The sequence below is a fragment of the Pseudophryne corroboree genome, chromosome 1, assembly GCF_028390025.1.
Source record: "Pseudophryne corroboree isolate aPseCor3 chromosome 1, aPseCor3.hap2, whole genome shotgun sequence".
NCBI classification, from domain to species: domain Eukaryota; kingdom Metazoa; phylum Chordata; class Amphibia; order Anura; family Myobatrachidae; genus Pseudophryne; species Pseudophryne corroboree.
In genome coordinates this window covers 447,142,559-447,159,777 of record NC_086444.1, presented here as the reverse complement: position 1 = coordinate 447,159,777, position 17,219 = coordinate 447,142,559, and the positions used below count along the sequence as shown (strand labels likewise).

The 17,219-nt window shown below is 43.1% G+C and overlaps 1 protein-coding gene across 3 annotated transcripts in view; it reads right to left on the bottom strand.

Moving 5' to 3' along the window:
- Positions 1-788: 788 nt before the first annotated feature.
- ACIN1 (apoptotic chromatin condensation inducer 1) overlaps positions 789-17,219 on the bottom strand; it is a 265,672-nt gene continuing 249,241 nt past the window's right edge. For 2 of the 3 annotated variants that reach the window (XM_063913544.1, XM_063913546.1), the window contains 8 exons: positions 10,737-10,886; positions 10,452-10,635; positions 10,160-10,308; positions 9,187-9,294; positions 4,422-4,529; positions 3,982-4,276; positions 3,263-3,363; positions 789-3,133 (listed from right to left, as the gene is read on the bottom strand). In XM_063913544.1, coding sequence (XP_063769614.1) covers positions 2,855-3,133; positions 3,263-3,363; positions 3,982-4,276; positions 4,422-4,529; positions 9,187-9,294; positions 10,160-10,308; positions 10,452-10,635; positions 10,737-10,886 — 1,374 coding nt within the window. In that variant the 3' untranslated portion in view covers positions 789-2,854. The remainder of the gene's footprint in view (positions 3,134-3,262; positions 3,364-3,981; positions 4,277-4,421; positions 4,530-9,186; positions 9,295-10,159; positions 10,309-10,451; positions 10,636-10,736; positions 10,887-17,219) is intronic. The other variant, XM_063913545.1, reaches the window with a different exon arrangement.

Here is a 17,219-nt window from a genome sequence, read left to right as displayed (position 1 = left end):
GCGCCATCTAGTGGCCACTGGTGCACCATAAAGGTGAGGAGCAGTATTCAGCCTTAATATAAGATTCTGATTTTTCTCTTTGCCATCTGCAGGTACTTAAGCTTTGGTACATACCATCATTGGTGACTGACTCAGTACTTGATATGTTTTCTAAAGTTTTCTACTGTACGTTTGTTTCTGCATAAAAACAAATAAAAGTTTTAAAAAACAAAAACTTTAAGTGAAACATTGGTCCATCCTTTAAAAGCCCTGCAGGAATTTTCCTCAGTAAAAGGTCGCAAATAAGTCTGGAGAATAATTTGGTTCATACACATTTTTAAACACTAGAAATAGATTTTTTTTCCTCCTGGAACATTTAGAATAGGGGTTTTCAACATATGGCCCTCCAGCTGCTGTGGAACTACACATAATATGCCCTGCCAGTTTTAGCATGCCCTAATAGCAAAACAGTGTCCGATATGCTGGTATCTGTAGTACCGCTGATTTAACATTCTATCCATCATTTTTTGACTCTCACTGTATATTTTTTCCTTTTAAAAAAAAAATTGCCACTGTTAAAAAATTACCTAATAATTGGCACATTTGCCAAATCAGGATCTATTAATTCACTGCTGCTATTACTACTTGTGGCAGCATCAGCTGGGCATGACTGCAAGTAGCATGAACTCTGTTCTAACTGTGCAGTTCTACGCTCTAAGTTGGTAGTAAAAACACAGAATATAGATTACTAAATCCTAGAGGAAGAGATGTGTGTTTTTTGAGTAACTGCAGAGAATATGCAACATCCAGTGGGAAGAAAGGAATATAATTTATTGCATATTTACATTGTTTTCATCATGATTTTTAGGCAAATGTATACAGTACAAAAATGCAGTAATTCAGGACAGTGTATCTCAACTAATCCTAACTGGTGATTTTCGCAATAACGTCAATGTATTGATACGTCCCTTCCACATAATGCAGCACTCACATTTTGCACACAAAATTAGACATGGAAAAGTTCTGCACCTATGAGCCTGCAGATATGCAAATGACTACACGCATAAGATTTTAAATTAAAGCCGTACACCAGGGTTCTTTTCACCCCCTACGTGACATATCAGATACAGGACTTTTCTTGTAACATTTTTATTTCTTTCGTGTGTGTGTGTGTGTGTGTGTGTGTGTGTGTGTGTGTGTGTGTGTGTATATATATATATATATATATATATATATATATATATACACACATATACACACACACACATTTTTTATTTTTATTTTACTTAGCAGTGTTGCTAACCATACTGCATGTGAAGCTGCACCTTCTCAGCCCCCCAAATAAACATAGAAACTTATACTTTGTGTTATGTACAATACAAAACAGTAACTTATGTTAGATCTACCAGTATGGTAGGAATGACTTAAACTTTTGCAGTCAGAAGCTTGTGTTTTCTACATTTTGCTGGTACCCCAGACATGCCGTCTCATAATAGTGTCATCCTTTACTCTCTGCAGCCTCATTTGCTCTCGCATAGACAATCTTCTAAAGACTGCTGCCTCACTTCCTCTCTGATCACCGCTTGGTATTCAGGATTTCTCTCAGGCTGCTCGAAGGCTCTGGAATGCCCTCTTCTCTATGCCACCCCCCTTCTAACACTGCAGTCCCTGCATTCTTCTTTCCATAATCCATATCCCCTATAGACTAAGCTCATTTGAGCAGGACCCTCACTCTCTACCACACACTACCATACCCTTGTGGCGCATTATGAAATTAATCTATAACAACTATTTTCATTATTTTAGAGGGGAGGATATTATGAAGTGGGTTACTCCCAATAATTAAGACGTTTGCATTAAAAAATAACCGCCCTTTATTTGTAGCACATGGGCTCTCATTTTGGTTGTAATATTTCAAGTTCACACAAGGTCACTTCTAAAATTCAACAGTGATTTAGCAAAGATGCGGAGTACAAAATTAGTGTCCATTCATTAGTCACTATAGTAACGCTTCTTGTATGATGGAAGCAGACAACTTACATCCCTTCACAGAAACCTTTAACAGATAAACTTTCAATATACAAATACAATTGTGAACTGTTTTCGTAATGTATTGGGACATTATGGTTATGGATTATAATTTAACATTTGGGAGCAAGAATATATAGTACCGGAGATACCTTTCCATATTTTGTTTAGGTTACGCAGACTTTTCCAAACAATACATCATACCTCCTTACTTTATGGGGCATGCCTTGGTGACCTCATGTTGTGACATGTCACAACCAATACAGCATACAATAGATCTAATGGTCAGTGCTGTTACTGTATTTAATATATAAAACAACAATCTAGCACTGTTTTAGAGTCTCAGTCAGGCAAGACATAAAAGATATAAAACTAATGCAGAATTTTATTTTCCAATAATACACTTAATTTTTAATAAAAAATAAAACACCAAGAAAAATAAAATAAAAAATTGCCTTCTCCTGCCACTTTGGCAGGTGAAGGTGTTATATTAGAGAGGAAACTCATTGCACAAACTATTCAGGAACGTCCAATGATGGTCAGGTGTCAATCTGAATTACAATCCAGAAAGTGTGGCGTTAAAAATTGAAACATATGGAAGAGGAATGGAGGAAAAAGATTTAAGTCCAAAAGTTTGGGAGATTGAAAACAGGGAGAGAACATCATTACTCCTTTAGAAGTGAGCCAACTCCTTGCCTGAGTTTTTTGTTTCGTTTTAAATAATCACCTGTGAAAGGGCCTGATGAGCATTGCTTCTCTAATCACTTGCAGAGTTGTGACCCTTTATCGCCACCTGTGCTGGACAGGTGCATAGCAGCTGAGTGGCCAGTCAGGGTAACGACAGGGGTCAACGCCGTCCTCCCCTATCTCTAACTGGTGTACTCCTGCTGCGGCTCCTACTGTGTCTTTTGGGATCCCTGCGTTCTCTCTCCCGTGGTTGTTCTCTGCTGTGTTCCCTCCTTTTATCTCTCTCCGCTTCACGTGTTCGTTCCCGATTCCTTTCTACCTCCTTTTCCCTTTCCTTAGCACGCTCTTTTCTTTCTTCCTCTTGCTGCTCTTCCTGCTCCTTACGTCGTTTCTCTCGTTCCTTTGCTCGCTCCTCCCTGTCTGCAACCTTTTTCATAATCTGCAAGTTGATCACAATGTTATTTTTTAAATTAACACCCCCCCTCCCCCCCTAAAAAAAACAAACACCTTTGTCATAATTAGCCATCGCTCCTAAACCCAAGAAATTTCAGGGTGGTGCCACTCATACCTGGTCATCTGTGAGGGGCAGCCAGTATATACAGGGGGCAGCTTTGGTTTTGTGGAATAAATCATCCAGGAGTTTAGCTGGAGGCTCCTCCTGTACTTTCTCTGTAATTGACAGATTAAATAATGTTAAGTTACAGGCTAGTTGAAAAGGGAAAGCAGAAGTCTAAGAACATGAGGGCCAGAAAACGCATACCAGCAATGAGAATCAGAGATGTACGCAATGCTGATTTTTCCCAGAGTTCAGCAAGTACCATGCGCCAAGTTATCTGAACGATACCGATCACAGTGAGGATTTCTTTGCAGGGATCAGGTGGTTATGAGGAGTGACGACAACAACATAGATGTATTGCGACCACTTTCAGTCTACAACAATGATCCCGTATACAGAAAAATGGCCCCAGCATCTCAGCTCCGGCAGCCATTCAGTCAATAATCGAGGGATCTGCGACCGCTGCTGCCTATTTGTACAGTTGCTTGGATCTACAAAGCCTCCAGTGGGCATCTCAATACATTAGCAGAGGGCTACAGCATTTGCATATTTTCACACATGCGCTGCATAAGAGATTGTAGCTGCAAATTCATTGGCGTCCATCTCTGAATCAGGCCCAATGATGTTTAGGAAATGAAGGGAGAGTAACAAGTACATAAGGGAAGGTACAAATATTTAACTTTTCATAAAGCATACATGAAAGCAAAATCAGAGCCCGGACAACCTAGTACCTTTCTTTTCATTCTTTTTTTCTTTGGACTTTGCATGCTCTTTACGCCGCCTGTCTCTGGAGCGCGAGCGTGGCCCCTCACGGATTTTATCTCTATCCCATTCTCGCTCAGATCTGGTACGTTCCCGCCTCTCCATCTCGCGCTCCCTCTCTGCCCACTGTTCTCGCACACCTCTCTCATGTTCCCTGTGTTCATTACGTAAGGGAGCGATGTGTGGGTGAGAATGTGGGTGGGGGGGCTCCTCTGGCTTAGGTTCTGGTGGTCGTTCTAAAAGAAGACCTCTGTGGAAGTCCAGCTGTAAGAAAAAATAATAATAATAATGTTAAGTGCAATTATTCATGTGTAACCTAGAGGAAGAGATGGCTAAGGAAGATACGGCTGGAAGAGGTGAAACTTAATACAGCAGATGAAAAAAGGGAATGAAAAGGAAATACGTTTACCTCATCTTGCTCTGCAAAGTCTGCGGATAAGAATTTTGGGTTGGACTGTGGCCATTTCACTCCATGAAGAGAGTTCCTAGTAGTAACCGCTTCTTCTAAAGTAGAATACTATGGGTTGCAAGAGAGCAAGAGACAGTTCTAAAAAAAAATTTCTGTAAATAGTGAAAAACGCTTTTAAACCATATTAGGCGAGATGTAATAGTGTCAGAGATTGCCGGATGTGCGGGATACCGGCTGACCACGGACGGTTTAAAAAGAAAAAAAAAAAATGCAATCCATCCCTTGAAAATTATTTCCCCTTTAAAAAACGTATGAGATCAGCCGGAATCCTGCACCTCTGGCAATCTCAGACACTATTACATCTCGCCTATTGTGTCTTATTGATCAAGAAGTTAGCAATTATATCCACAAAGGGATCTTGACAGCTTCTCTTATTAAATTGTTTTATTTACACTTCTACCTTATGACAGCACAAGAATTTATCAAACAACTTAATTACGCCATGTACAGAAAAACATACCAGTCTCTCTCAAACTCCGGCTTGTCAGTCCAGGTTTTAAGAATATCCATGCTTGAAATAGTTAAACCAAATTGACACCTGTGCTCAAGCATGAATATCTTTAAAACATGGACTGTAATGGTGGAGTTTTGAAAACCCTACATTACATGCTAAATTTGTCATTAATTTGTATTGTCGTAACATTTAAATATGCAGGACATTTTAGGAGTGACAATTGCTATAGTAAGGCACAAACAGTATGTTAAAATATAAAATTTTGTAGAAGGGTGAAATAAGTTAAAGGGAACAAGAGAAGGGGGAGAAAAAAAAAATTTGTATTTTTATAGTTCTGGTTAAATTCCTTTCTCAGAGATTATAGAATGTGTCTTAGATTACATTCCTAGGAGACAGGGTACAATAAAGCTTCCAGCAGTTCATGAAGGACACTAATACCACAATAAATAATTTAATTAAAAAAATTTGGGGAGTTACTAAGGGCCTCATTCGTCTACTTTACCAGTGTCATTACTGGGATACACCGGAAACATGCCATGGGTCGTAAACATACTTGCCTACCCGACCCTATCCATGAGGGAGAAAATGCTCTGTTCCTGGCCTTTCCTGGTAATGTATGATTGCCATCACCTGTGGTGAAACACCTTTCTTATCAATTAACTAGCTCACCACAGGTGATGGCAATCATACATTACCAGGAAAGGCCAGGAACGGAGCATTTTCTCCCTCATGGAGAGGGTCATGTAGGCAAGTATGGTTGTAGAGGGTTAAATATTCCTTTAATGATTCAATTCTCTCACCGCCTCTAATAATGTCCCACCTACTTTTTAATCGCTCTCTATCTTGTACATAACACTACTATGCTCTTTGTTTTAAACCATAAAATGGGGACCCCAACTCTGTCCTAATCTCATTTGGGCAGGGCCAGATTATATCAAATTAGTAAATAGGAATACAACCCTGACTGTTAAAATGTTTAAACTTTTACATATTTAGGGAAATATTTTGGCGATTGTGTACACACCCATATGATACGGACCACAGCTCCCCCACTTCCCCAATTAAAACCGCACTCATCGTCTGGTCTGGCATACTTAAATCAATACAAATGAATGCAAGCATGCTTGGTTTAGCATTTATAGACATTTACTATTAGTTTATTGACCCAATAATTAGAATTAACAAACCCCCAAATGTAATAAAAATAAAAAAATAAATCAAATTTTGGAGACCTGGGGAACCCTCTCCCAGTATGTACTGCGATCTGTAGCCCACAGGTTACATCTGATAATGGCTTAAGATTCCTTCCAAGGCCATGTTTCACATTTCAGAGCTTGGTATATCTGACACCATGCCATCCCACATACCTATGGGGGCTGTGGCTGTTGTCGTAAATGGAGGGAACGCAGAAGATATATTATAGGTATCCTTAATATTTGCGGGTATCTGCAAATATTGATAACTAAGTGAGATTTAGTTGGCACACCGATGATTAGGATCCTGGTGGTCAGGAGACTGGTGACGAAATCTCGACAGTCAGCATCATGAACATAAGTATGCCAAGGAGGGTTAGGCTACGAGATAGCGTTGGCAAACTTACTAAAGAAAAAAAAAAGTGTTGAGATTCTAACAGCCAGGATGCCGCTGTCCGTATACTGCACGTTATCATCCTCACTGTCCTGTACCCAACCCAACTAGGCACCTAATTCCAACTGCCATTTTAAATCCAGGATTGGCAGCTTTTACAAATTGCTCTTTAGTAAGTCTACCCTCTGTTTTAACTTGTTAACTGGAAGGTCAGTGGTAAAAGAACCAACTTGGAGAAGGCTGTGAAAACTTTAAAAAGCATTTCTGCCCCAGAACTCCTCTCGCCAGGGGTCTGTATATGAAGTGAACCAATACCTCCTAACTAGAAGTAAGGCTCCCTTACACAGATAACCCCAAGTGGGCAAAATACCCATCATGCCGTTTTTACATGTAGGATTTAAAATACATATGTTAGAGTAATCTGGTTGTCTTTTCTTTGTCCTCTAGGAGAGGCAGGAAATTGGTCCTCTTGTATACAAGCATTTTGCTTTTCCATATATGCTGATACAAATAGAATTTACATCTTCCTCAGTCTGTATGTTTCATATTTTCTAGAGTCTTCAGCCAGTGAGCAGAGCAGGCAACCACAAAAATGGCAGAAATACTAACGGAAATCAAGGTTGCATTTAAGGCAGCACCAGCTACGATTTCTGACGCATCCGGAATATGTGCCAAATTGATCACCAATTTGGATATTGATTTGCCGGCCAGAATAGGATCAATCTGACCAAGTGAAAAATTTCCTTATAACCCCAGATGTCACCTAGCATGGGTCTAATACGCTACAAAAATAGCTTTGCGTTAACTATCTTAGTTTTGTTGTTTTGGAAAGGTTTGATATAGGGGCCAATCAACCTTAGGTGGAGATTCACACTTTTGCCAAACCTCCAGAGGAAAGTGGCAGCAAGATAAAATTCTGCAAGAAAGCTTTTTTCTATTAGGCTTTCTCCATAGAGGTTTGTTTTTTCGCTATGATCCCATTATAACAAGTTATTGGGCTAAAGGTGATAGCCTGCGAGTTGCTGGAAGTGCAAGTCTGCCCAAATTTGCATTATAAATTATTGCAGGCTATTACATTTAGCCCCTTATCTTTCTTTTAAAATCAGTTAAAAGCCACCAGATATACTGTTCCTTAGGTGCGGCTTGCTAACCTAAGAAGGGCTACACATTGCCTGTAAACCCATAAATAAAAATGTACTCAGAGACACATCCTTAAATAATATACCAACATACACTGAAAACTAGTGTCTCAAGCAATAACAAACAAATCTGATAATACAAGGAAGGAAGGAGCTGGGGGTTTCATGTGTAGACTCCGAGGACAGCCTTTTACCCAACACTTAAAAATCAGATAAATTGCAGAAGACTTTGGTTCCACTGTGATATGGGATCTGGCTTAAGACTAATTAAATCCTCAATTTCCCTGCCTTTTAGAGGCATCATCTTCATTATCAAAAGATCCTGCTAATTCAGAATTGTACAAAAATTCCCGTTTGAGAGGAATAATCAAATTTAGAACAGGACGAGCTACGTTGCTTGCCTGATCTCGCATAAGATTTCATTGAACCAGGACAATTAGGAGGAGCGAAGGCAAAATTATTCATAGTTTGGGCCATAGGCTGATCGACTGAACAAATGTCTTTTTTTAATTCAATTTTTAGCCCATTAATGTTCTGCCAGCATAGTGCTACTACCTGGAGGTGCATAAAGCTAATGGGATTCAGAAACACAGGACTGGCAAACGGCATTTGCAACACTGTCAGGCAGGTAATTAGAATGGGTAACACAAAAGGCATAGAGGCTGTCCAACAGGAGGCTGCTCTAGTACTGCTCCTTCTAATAGGGAATGTTGAAAAGTCTGTAAAAACCTATAGCAGAAGCAGACGGACTACAACAGTTTCACAATACAACAGAACAGTCAAATATGGGCAAGTTTCTAGAGGCTGGGAGATGGACTCTGCAGAATCCAGTGTCATGTCAGCACTTAAAAGAACACTATCTACAAAGATATAGACAGCAGTGAGGTTCCTCCTCCTTGATCCCACTAGTTAAGTGGCAATTTTAAATCAGAGCACAACTGCGCCGAGTAATGCCCTTGATTGACAGGCTAAAAGCCCCTCATAGCAACCGTCTAGTACTAGCACCCTAGACTGACAGCTAGGCAGTGACTCAACAGGGGGACAGTAAACTTCTGAATGCCTGCTTCAGCTCTGGAGCATGGTTTTAAAGGAGAAAAGTAAGCTGCTGCTGATAAAAGCAGTAGTTATCCAGAGTCTGATGTCAATACCTGTAGCGGTAGTCACCAGGATTTAGTCTCCACAGAGACTTCTGCACCTCAGCCCCTTTCTCAATGAACAAAACTACTACCACAACAGTGGCAGATTCCCAGAGAGAAATTATAAACGGTAAGTAAAATAAATACATTTAGAAAGCTTCTGTTATATGCCATTGCACCAGTGTCCCCCAATGGATGTTAGGGGAAGGGACTAAAATGGCAATCTAGCATCAAGCAGAAGTACTACATTCAGTCAGAAAGATAGGTTTCCAAAACAGTTACAACTAATTCGCTCATATTTAATGTAGGAAAAGGCACCGGAATTTGCAAGGAGCAGGTAAAGGGTATCGAAAGAAAGCCAAGGACAAAACTAAAAATGTCAATCTTACCGTGACATAACAATGGGATTTAATCTTATCTATCCAAAAGTTCTCTTCCACCATAGTTCCAGTACGTGAGAGTAACTCCTTTAGCTGCCCTAAGGTAAAAGGTCGGACCTGCAGCAGGAAACATTTAGAAATCATGCTCAGTACTTCAATCACAGACTCAACATGCAAATGTAGGTTTATACAGTATTGATGGTAAAGTAAATTTTTCTTTTTTTTTTAGTCCTTCAAGTTGTGAAGTGCGGGGACTACCATATAAGAGACTTGCTGGTGAACTACATGGCACACAGTGACTCTTCAAATGTGAGTACAGTACATCAAGTGGATTACAGCAAACCTACATACATTTCCCCAGCTACACTACCAATATAGTGCCATTTACTGACAAATGATGACTGGCTATGTCATATACAGTTGAGTATCCCTTATCCAAAATGCTTGGGACCAGAAGTATTTTGGATATCGGATTTTTCCGTATTTTGGAATAATTGCCAAACATAATGAGATATTATGGTGATGGGACCCAAGTCTAACCACAGAATGCATTTATGTTTCATATACACCCCATAGACACAGCCTGAAAGATCATTTTAGCTAATATTTTTAATAACTTTGTGCATTAAACAAAGTGTGTGTACGTACACACAAATCATTTATGTTTCATATACACTTTATACACACAGCCTTAAGGTAATTTAAGACAATATTTTTAATAACTGTATTAAAACAAAGACAAAGTACATTGAGCCATCAGAAAACAAAGGTTTCACTCAAAAAAAAATCTGTATTTCGGAATATTTGGATATGGGATACACAACCTGTATTAATAAACCATAAAAGTAGTTAACAGAAAAAAAAATTTTTTTTATAAATAATCCCACTTTGCAACAAATGATCAGCATCAACGAGAAAACCCCACTAGTCTGTGCAGAATGAATCCAACAGATGATGAATCCGATGAGATGTAGATACTCACCAGGTTGCAGATGTGTACTATACAACTAGGTTTTCTTCGCGGGGGTGAGGGCTGCTGAGAAGCAGTGCGCACTGGGTCATCAATTGTAATAGAAACACCAGTCTTCTGTTGACTGACTGAACGTCTCAATAGGGTATCTCCTAATGTGACTGCCGGACACAGAAGGTCAAGTGTTAGAAATTTAAAGACTAATAAACCAGCAATATTACAGATGCAAAGCAACTCCAATAAAATAAAAGAAAGCCACACCTATTCCCAATATATGTATAGCTAAGGACACTAATTTACTTACCTCGGACCTCTGCTTGTGGTGGGCTCACTGATAAAGGCTTTGTTACTTCTTGTTCACTTGGAGGCGGTGTCTCTATCTTCACAGGGACAGGATCATCAACAACAGCAGTGTCTTCAGAGTGCTTATCGTCTTCCTCCTCCTCTTCCTCCTCCTGTCCATTCTCCTGAACTTCAGCAGGCACTACCTGGAATAAGGAATGGCATAATAAGGCATTTCCGGATCTAAAGGAACCAGAGAGAAAAAATTTAATAAGGTCTTTGGTAGATTTGTGAAAAGTATATCCACCTGTGTGACTGTTCTGCATATTTTAAGTCCTTTATCATGGGTGTCGTCATCTCCATTACGTTCACTTTCATCTTCAGAAATGTGTGTGTCATCAGCATGAAGATCCACCACTGCCTCTTGTTTGATTTCTTTGATCTCAGGGATCAGACTCTAAGGGAATGATGATAAAATGTGAAAAGAGGATTTTGGTCCCTTTTTCGGACGCCATAGGGGACACTGACACAAGTTCAAGACTAAAGGTGATGATGGTGGCTTACAGGGAGCTGGCACTTTAAATAAACTAAGTAGTGAAACAAGCTCCTTCCCCTCTATCCCCCCACTTAATTAGCCGAGAGGAGACGGGAACAAGAGAACAGAACTAAACGAGTGAAGAGAGCACATATCAATTAAACACAACAGAACTATAAAGGTAAGAGAACAGCGACGGGCGGCCAGTGTGTCCCCTATGGCTTTCTGAAAAAGGGATTTATCGGCAAGTACCAAAATCCTCTTTTCTGTCAGCCACTAGGGGACACTGGCATAAGTTCAAGACTGTGGGGACGTCCAAAAGTTTGCCCCCTGGGCGGGAGATCGCTGAGGAACTTGCAAAACAAGGCGGCCAAAACATGACGATGAAGCCGCAAAAGTATCAAACGTATGAATACTGGACCAAGTGGCTGCACTACAGAGTTGAGACGTGGTAGCTCCCCCAGTAGCGGCCCAGGAAGACCAAACTGATCGTGTAGAGTGTGCAGCTATGGATAATAGAGGCTGCCTAGGCATGACGAATAGTAAATCGAATCCAGTGGGCCAAGGTCTACTTAGTAGCAGGCCACCCTCGACGCGGGAGATCATAAAGCATCAGTCTTTCGTAACGGTGCTGTTCGTACCACGTAACTCTTAAATGTCCTCACTACATCCAGAGAAGGTGTCCCAGGGTCTTCCTGCAAGGACAGTACCACAATCGGCTGATTGATATGAAAACTTGACACGACCTTGGGAAGAAAAGAAGCATGTGTTCTCAACTCGGCTCTATCAGGATGAAAAATCAAGCATGGAGGATTACAAGACTAGGCACTTAATTCAGACACCCTCCGGGCTGAAGCTATGGCTAGGGAAAAACAAACAAACAAACAAACAAACAGTCTTCCAAGTAAGATAGTTAAGATGTGCTTCTTCCAAGGGTGCAAAACAGGGTGACTAGATAATCCAGCACCAGATTCAAGTCCCAAGAAGCTGTAGGGGGAACAAACGGAGGCTGTACCCGAAGGAACCCTTGTAGGAAAGTTTGCACATCCAGAAGGAGCACCAGGCGTGTCTGAAAGAAAATCAATAAGGCAGATTCCGGCCTTCGTCTAGGATCCCTGAAAGTTCAGGTATCTAAACCTGCCTGGAGAAAAAGCAAGAACTGTGAGACACGAAAAGAATCCGATTGAAACCCTTTTCGGTCACACCAAGGGACATAAGACCGCCAGATGAGATGGTAATGTGCTGCCGACTGCCGTAACAGGTTTTCGTGTGCGCAACATCGTGGGAATCACACATTCCAGAATCCCTTTGCGTTTTAGAAAGTCTGCTTCAAAAGCCATCCCGTTAAACGTAAACTGTGGTAAATCTGGATGCACGAAGGGCCCTGGTTTGAGTAGATCCGTACGCAGAGGTAGAGGCCAAGGATTTTCCGCTAGCAGAAGGCGCAGGTCTGAAAACCAAGCTCTCCGAGGCCAATCTGGTGCTACCAAGATCACCGTGATTGAATCTCTTGAGAATTTGAGACAATAGAGGGAACGAAGGAAACACGTATACTAGGTCGTACGGCCAAGGCACGGCCATAGCGTCTACAGCTTCCGCCTGAGGATCCAGTATTCTGTATCAGGGAAGCTGATGATTGAGATGGGACGCCATCAGATCCACCTCTGGCCATCAGATCTATCCATCTGGATAAGGTCTGCTTAGAAGCTGGCCAACCCATCTTGGCAGCATCATAGAGAACAAACAACGTATCCGTCCTACGAACTGTAGCCGTTCGGGATACGTAAACGCGCTATGGCCGTGCCTTGGCCGTACTAGGTCGTACGGCCAAGGCACGGCCATAGCGTCTACAGCTTCCGCCTGAGGATCCAGTATTCTGTATCAGGGAAGCTGATGATTGAGATGGGACGCCATCAGATCCACCTCTGGACAACCCCCAACGCTGTGTCAGAGCTTCAAACACCTCTGGGTGAAGTGCCCATTCTCCCGGATGTATATCCTGACGGCTGAGGTAGTCTGCTTCCCAATTGTCTACTTCTGGAATGATTACTGCTGAGAGGACTACAGCGTTGCGTTCTGTCCACTGGAGAATGCGCGTCACCTCTTGCATCACTTGGTGACTGCGAGTCCTCCCTGCTTGTTTACGTACACTATAGCAGTCGCGTTGTCCGATTGAACCTTTACCGATTTGGATCGCAGGACTTGGGCAGCTTGCACCAGTGCATTGTAGATCACTCTCGGTTCAAACACATTTATTGGCAACAGTGCTTCCTGTGGAGACAAATGGCCTTGCAGCTGGAAGTCCAACACAATCGCGCCACATCCCGAGGCTGGCATCAGTCGTTAGGAGCGTCCAGTCCCATACACCGAACCGCCTTTGGAGCCACCGAAGAAGCGAAAGTCGCGCCTCCGGAGACAGCCGAACTAACTGTTGAAGGTGTAGATGCGACCCCGACCATTGATGTAGAAGATCCAGGTGGAAAGGATGTGAATGAAAACAGCCAATCTCCAGAGTTTCGAAAGCAGATACCATTTTCCAAAGCAAACGAATGTTTGGGACGAATTAACTAATGCAGTCTCTGAAGCACATGCTACGCATAGGGAGGAATAATCTGTGTGAGCTTTTTTTGTTACACTTCGCACAGACAATAATGTGACGCCTTGTTCGCTGGTCCCTTGCCTGCCATTGTAGACACATACAATTTTCTCACAAATATAGAAAAAAAAAGAAAGCGGAATATCAGAATAAGAGGGAGGTATTTGACTGACTCCCCTATTCTAACTCCCCCCCAGCCACAAGGCTGTAGTTTATGCAGGCGTCTAAGTTTCTGGCAGTCTGTAGCAATGTGCAGCTGTCTCTCTCTACAGTGCAGATTCCGGAGGAGAAAAACAATTGTTGAGAAGGCACCTTTTTCCTTTTTTTGACCGACAGGCTGAAAATAAACCCTCCACCAACTCCGCCTCCATCTTCAATGCAGAGGCACCCATCTCACCATTTTTTGAGTGGGTGTCCTGAGAACATTGCTAACACATTCTAAACACAAACAACCAGTTCATGTGTGCTGATAACATTGCTGACGCTGTTAACATTACTAAGCGTGCAATGCCACCTTACATACAGCGTGCGACACCGATGCTGCGCGGGATGTGTCCGCTCCACACACAGAGGACATATTACCCTCACGCTGCCGTGGACCCGACACAGTGGGGAGGGCAAAATGTATGGGGCATCCGTACTCTTCCCCCACACAGCCGCGCTGACAGTGCACAGCGTGGCTGTGTAGGAGACTGTCACCGAGTTGGCGCGCACTATTATTCCCCCCCCCCAGGCTGCTGCAGCAGCATAGGTAGACAGTCACAAGCCGGCGCGCACTACTGCACCCCCCTCCCCCCGCTGTGTGGGTCCCGCCGCTATCGCGCCCAGTGTGGGGGGAGGAAGGCCAGCTGCTGAGCCAGCAAGGAGGCTCACTCAAACTGGAGCCTCAGTGCTTCTAGTGTTAAGTGCTGTCCTGCTGCGGCTTGCTGCGGACATGACCCAGACCCCACTTCTCTGTATAAGTGGCAAAGGGTTCCTGAGGTTAAAGGGAACTAAGTCCCAAGTGAAAAAAGAAAATCAAAGAAAATAATATAAGATAACCGAGCTGGAGCTCAGTCAGCAGTGACCAGCTACCTCGGAACAAATTCAAAACTGAGGAATGATGGGGGATAGAGGGGGGGGGAGGAGCCTATTTCACTTCTTAGTTTATTTAAAGTGCCAGCTCCCTGTAAGCCACCATCATCACCCCAAAGTCTTGAACTTGGGCCAGTGTTCCCTAGTGGCTGACAGGAAAACTAAGATTTGGCAGTTGGTAAATGCACATTATAAATTATGAATATTATTCTATACACAACTCCACATCACATCTTAATGTAACCCCTTTGCTCAGAGACTCTCAAAACGATAGTTTAGTGCATAAAGCCCCGCAAGGCGTACTTTTTATTCGGTGACGTTTCGGGGTAACAATCCCCTTCCTCAGGTCTGAGGTCTTTTTCATCCACTAGGGGTCACTGGAGTACTCTTGGGACGTACCAAAGCTTCCCCCGTGGGCGAGAGAGCTGTTTGGCACCTGTAACACTAGGCGGCCAAAGCTAGATGCGGATGCCGCAAACGTATCAAACTTGTAAAAGCGCACAAACGTGTGCACTGAAGACCATGTAGCCGCACGGCAAAGCTGCGTCGTAGAAGCTCCACGACCAGCTGCCCATGAAGTTCCCACGGAACGTGTGGAATGAGCTGTTACTGATGTAGGCGGCTGTAACCTAGCATGAAGGTAAGCCTGACGTATGGTCAGTTTTATCCATCTGGATAAGGTCTGCTTAGAAGCTGGCCAACCCATCTTGGCAGCATCATAGAGAACAAACAACGTATCCGTCCTACGAACTGTAGCCGTTCGGGATACATAAACGCGTAAAACGCGTACCACATCCAGAGTTCCAGAATGTGCTGTTAACACAGGAACTACTATTGGTTGATTGATGTGAAAAGATGACACTACCTTTGGTAAGAAAGCGGGATTTGTCCGAAGTTCCGCTCGGTCATCATGAAACACCAAATACGGTGGCTTGCATGACAAGGCACCCAAATCTGAAACACGCCTTGCCGAAGCTAAGGCTAGAAGAAAAATTGTTTTCCAAGTGAGAAACTTTATATCCACTTGCTGTAAGGGTTCAAAATATGAAGACTGTAAGAAATCTAAAACCAGATTCAAGTCCCATGGCGCTGTAGGTGGAATGAATGGAGGCTGTACTCTGAGGACACCTTGCAGAAAAGTGTGTACCGACGGCAATATAGCCAATCGTCTTTGAAAATAAAGTGACAACGCAGATACCTGCACCTTTAGTGTAGATAAACGCAGTCCTCCATCTAACCCAGTCTGTAGAAATAACAAAAGACGGGATAACTTGAAAGATGTCGGAAACTTCCGAGCTTCACACCAACCTATATAGGCACGCCAAATTCTGTAATAATGAGCTGCCGTAAATGGCTTCCTAGCTCGTAACATGGTTGGTATAACCGATTCTGGAATGCCCTCTCTTCTTAAGAGTGCGGTCTCAATAGCCACCCCGTCAAACGCAGCCGCGCTAAATCGGGGTAAAGGAACAGACCCTGTTGTAACAAGTCCGGACATAGTGGGAGCGGCCAAGGATCGTCTGCGAATAGTCCGTGGAGATCCCAGAACCAAGCTCTCTGAGGCCAATGAGGCGCCACTAGTATGACTGTGACACTCTCTTTTGATCCGTTTTAGCACAGAGGGAGCAGCGGAAACGGTGGAAACAGATACACTAGGCTGTACGGCCAAGCGATTGTGAGAGCATCCACCGCCACTGCCTTTGGATCTCTCGTTCTGGACACATACTGGAGCGTTTGGTGATTGTGGCGAGACGCCATCAGGTCCACTTGAGGGTAACCCCACCGCTGAACCAACATGTGAAACACTTCTGGATTTAATGCCCATTCTCCTGGATGAAAATCCAGACGGCTGAGATAATCCGCCTCCCAGTTGTCCACTCCCGGAATGAACACTGGCGACAATATCACCTGGTGGTATTCTGCCCAATTGAGGATTCGAGCTACTTCCCGCATTGCCATGCGGCTTCTCATTCCTCCTTGTTTGTTGATGTATGCGACTGTCGTTGCGTTGTCTGACTGCACTTGGACAGGCTGAGAGCGAAGCATGTGTACTGCTTGTCGTAGTGCATTGTAAATTGCGCAGAGTTCCAGGACATTAATAGATAGCAATCTTTCGTGATCCGCCCAGAGACCCTGGGAGCTGACAATTTTGAACTACAGCTCCCCAACATCTGAGACTCGCGTCCGTCGTTAGAATTATCCAATTCCAGCCGCCGAACAGTTTCCCTGCGGTTAAATTGTGTACCTTGAGCCACCAGAGTAGAGACACCCTTGCCTTTGGCGACAACCTCACCCTGTGGTGAATCTGCAGATGCGAGCCCGACCACTGTGCGAGCACATCCAGTTGAAATGGACGCGAGTGAAATCTTCCGAACTGAAGCGCTTCGAAAGCCGCCACTATTGTTCCTAAGAGGCGAATGCACAAATGTACCGAGACTGTGCGTGGCTTGAGCACTAATTGTACCAGATGGCGAATAATCTGTACTTTCTGTTGTGGTAGGTAAATTCTTTGATTTACCGTATCGAGAATCATACCTAGGAATTGAAGACGTTGAGACGGAATGAGATGTGATTTCTTGAAGTTG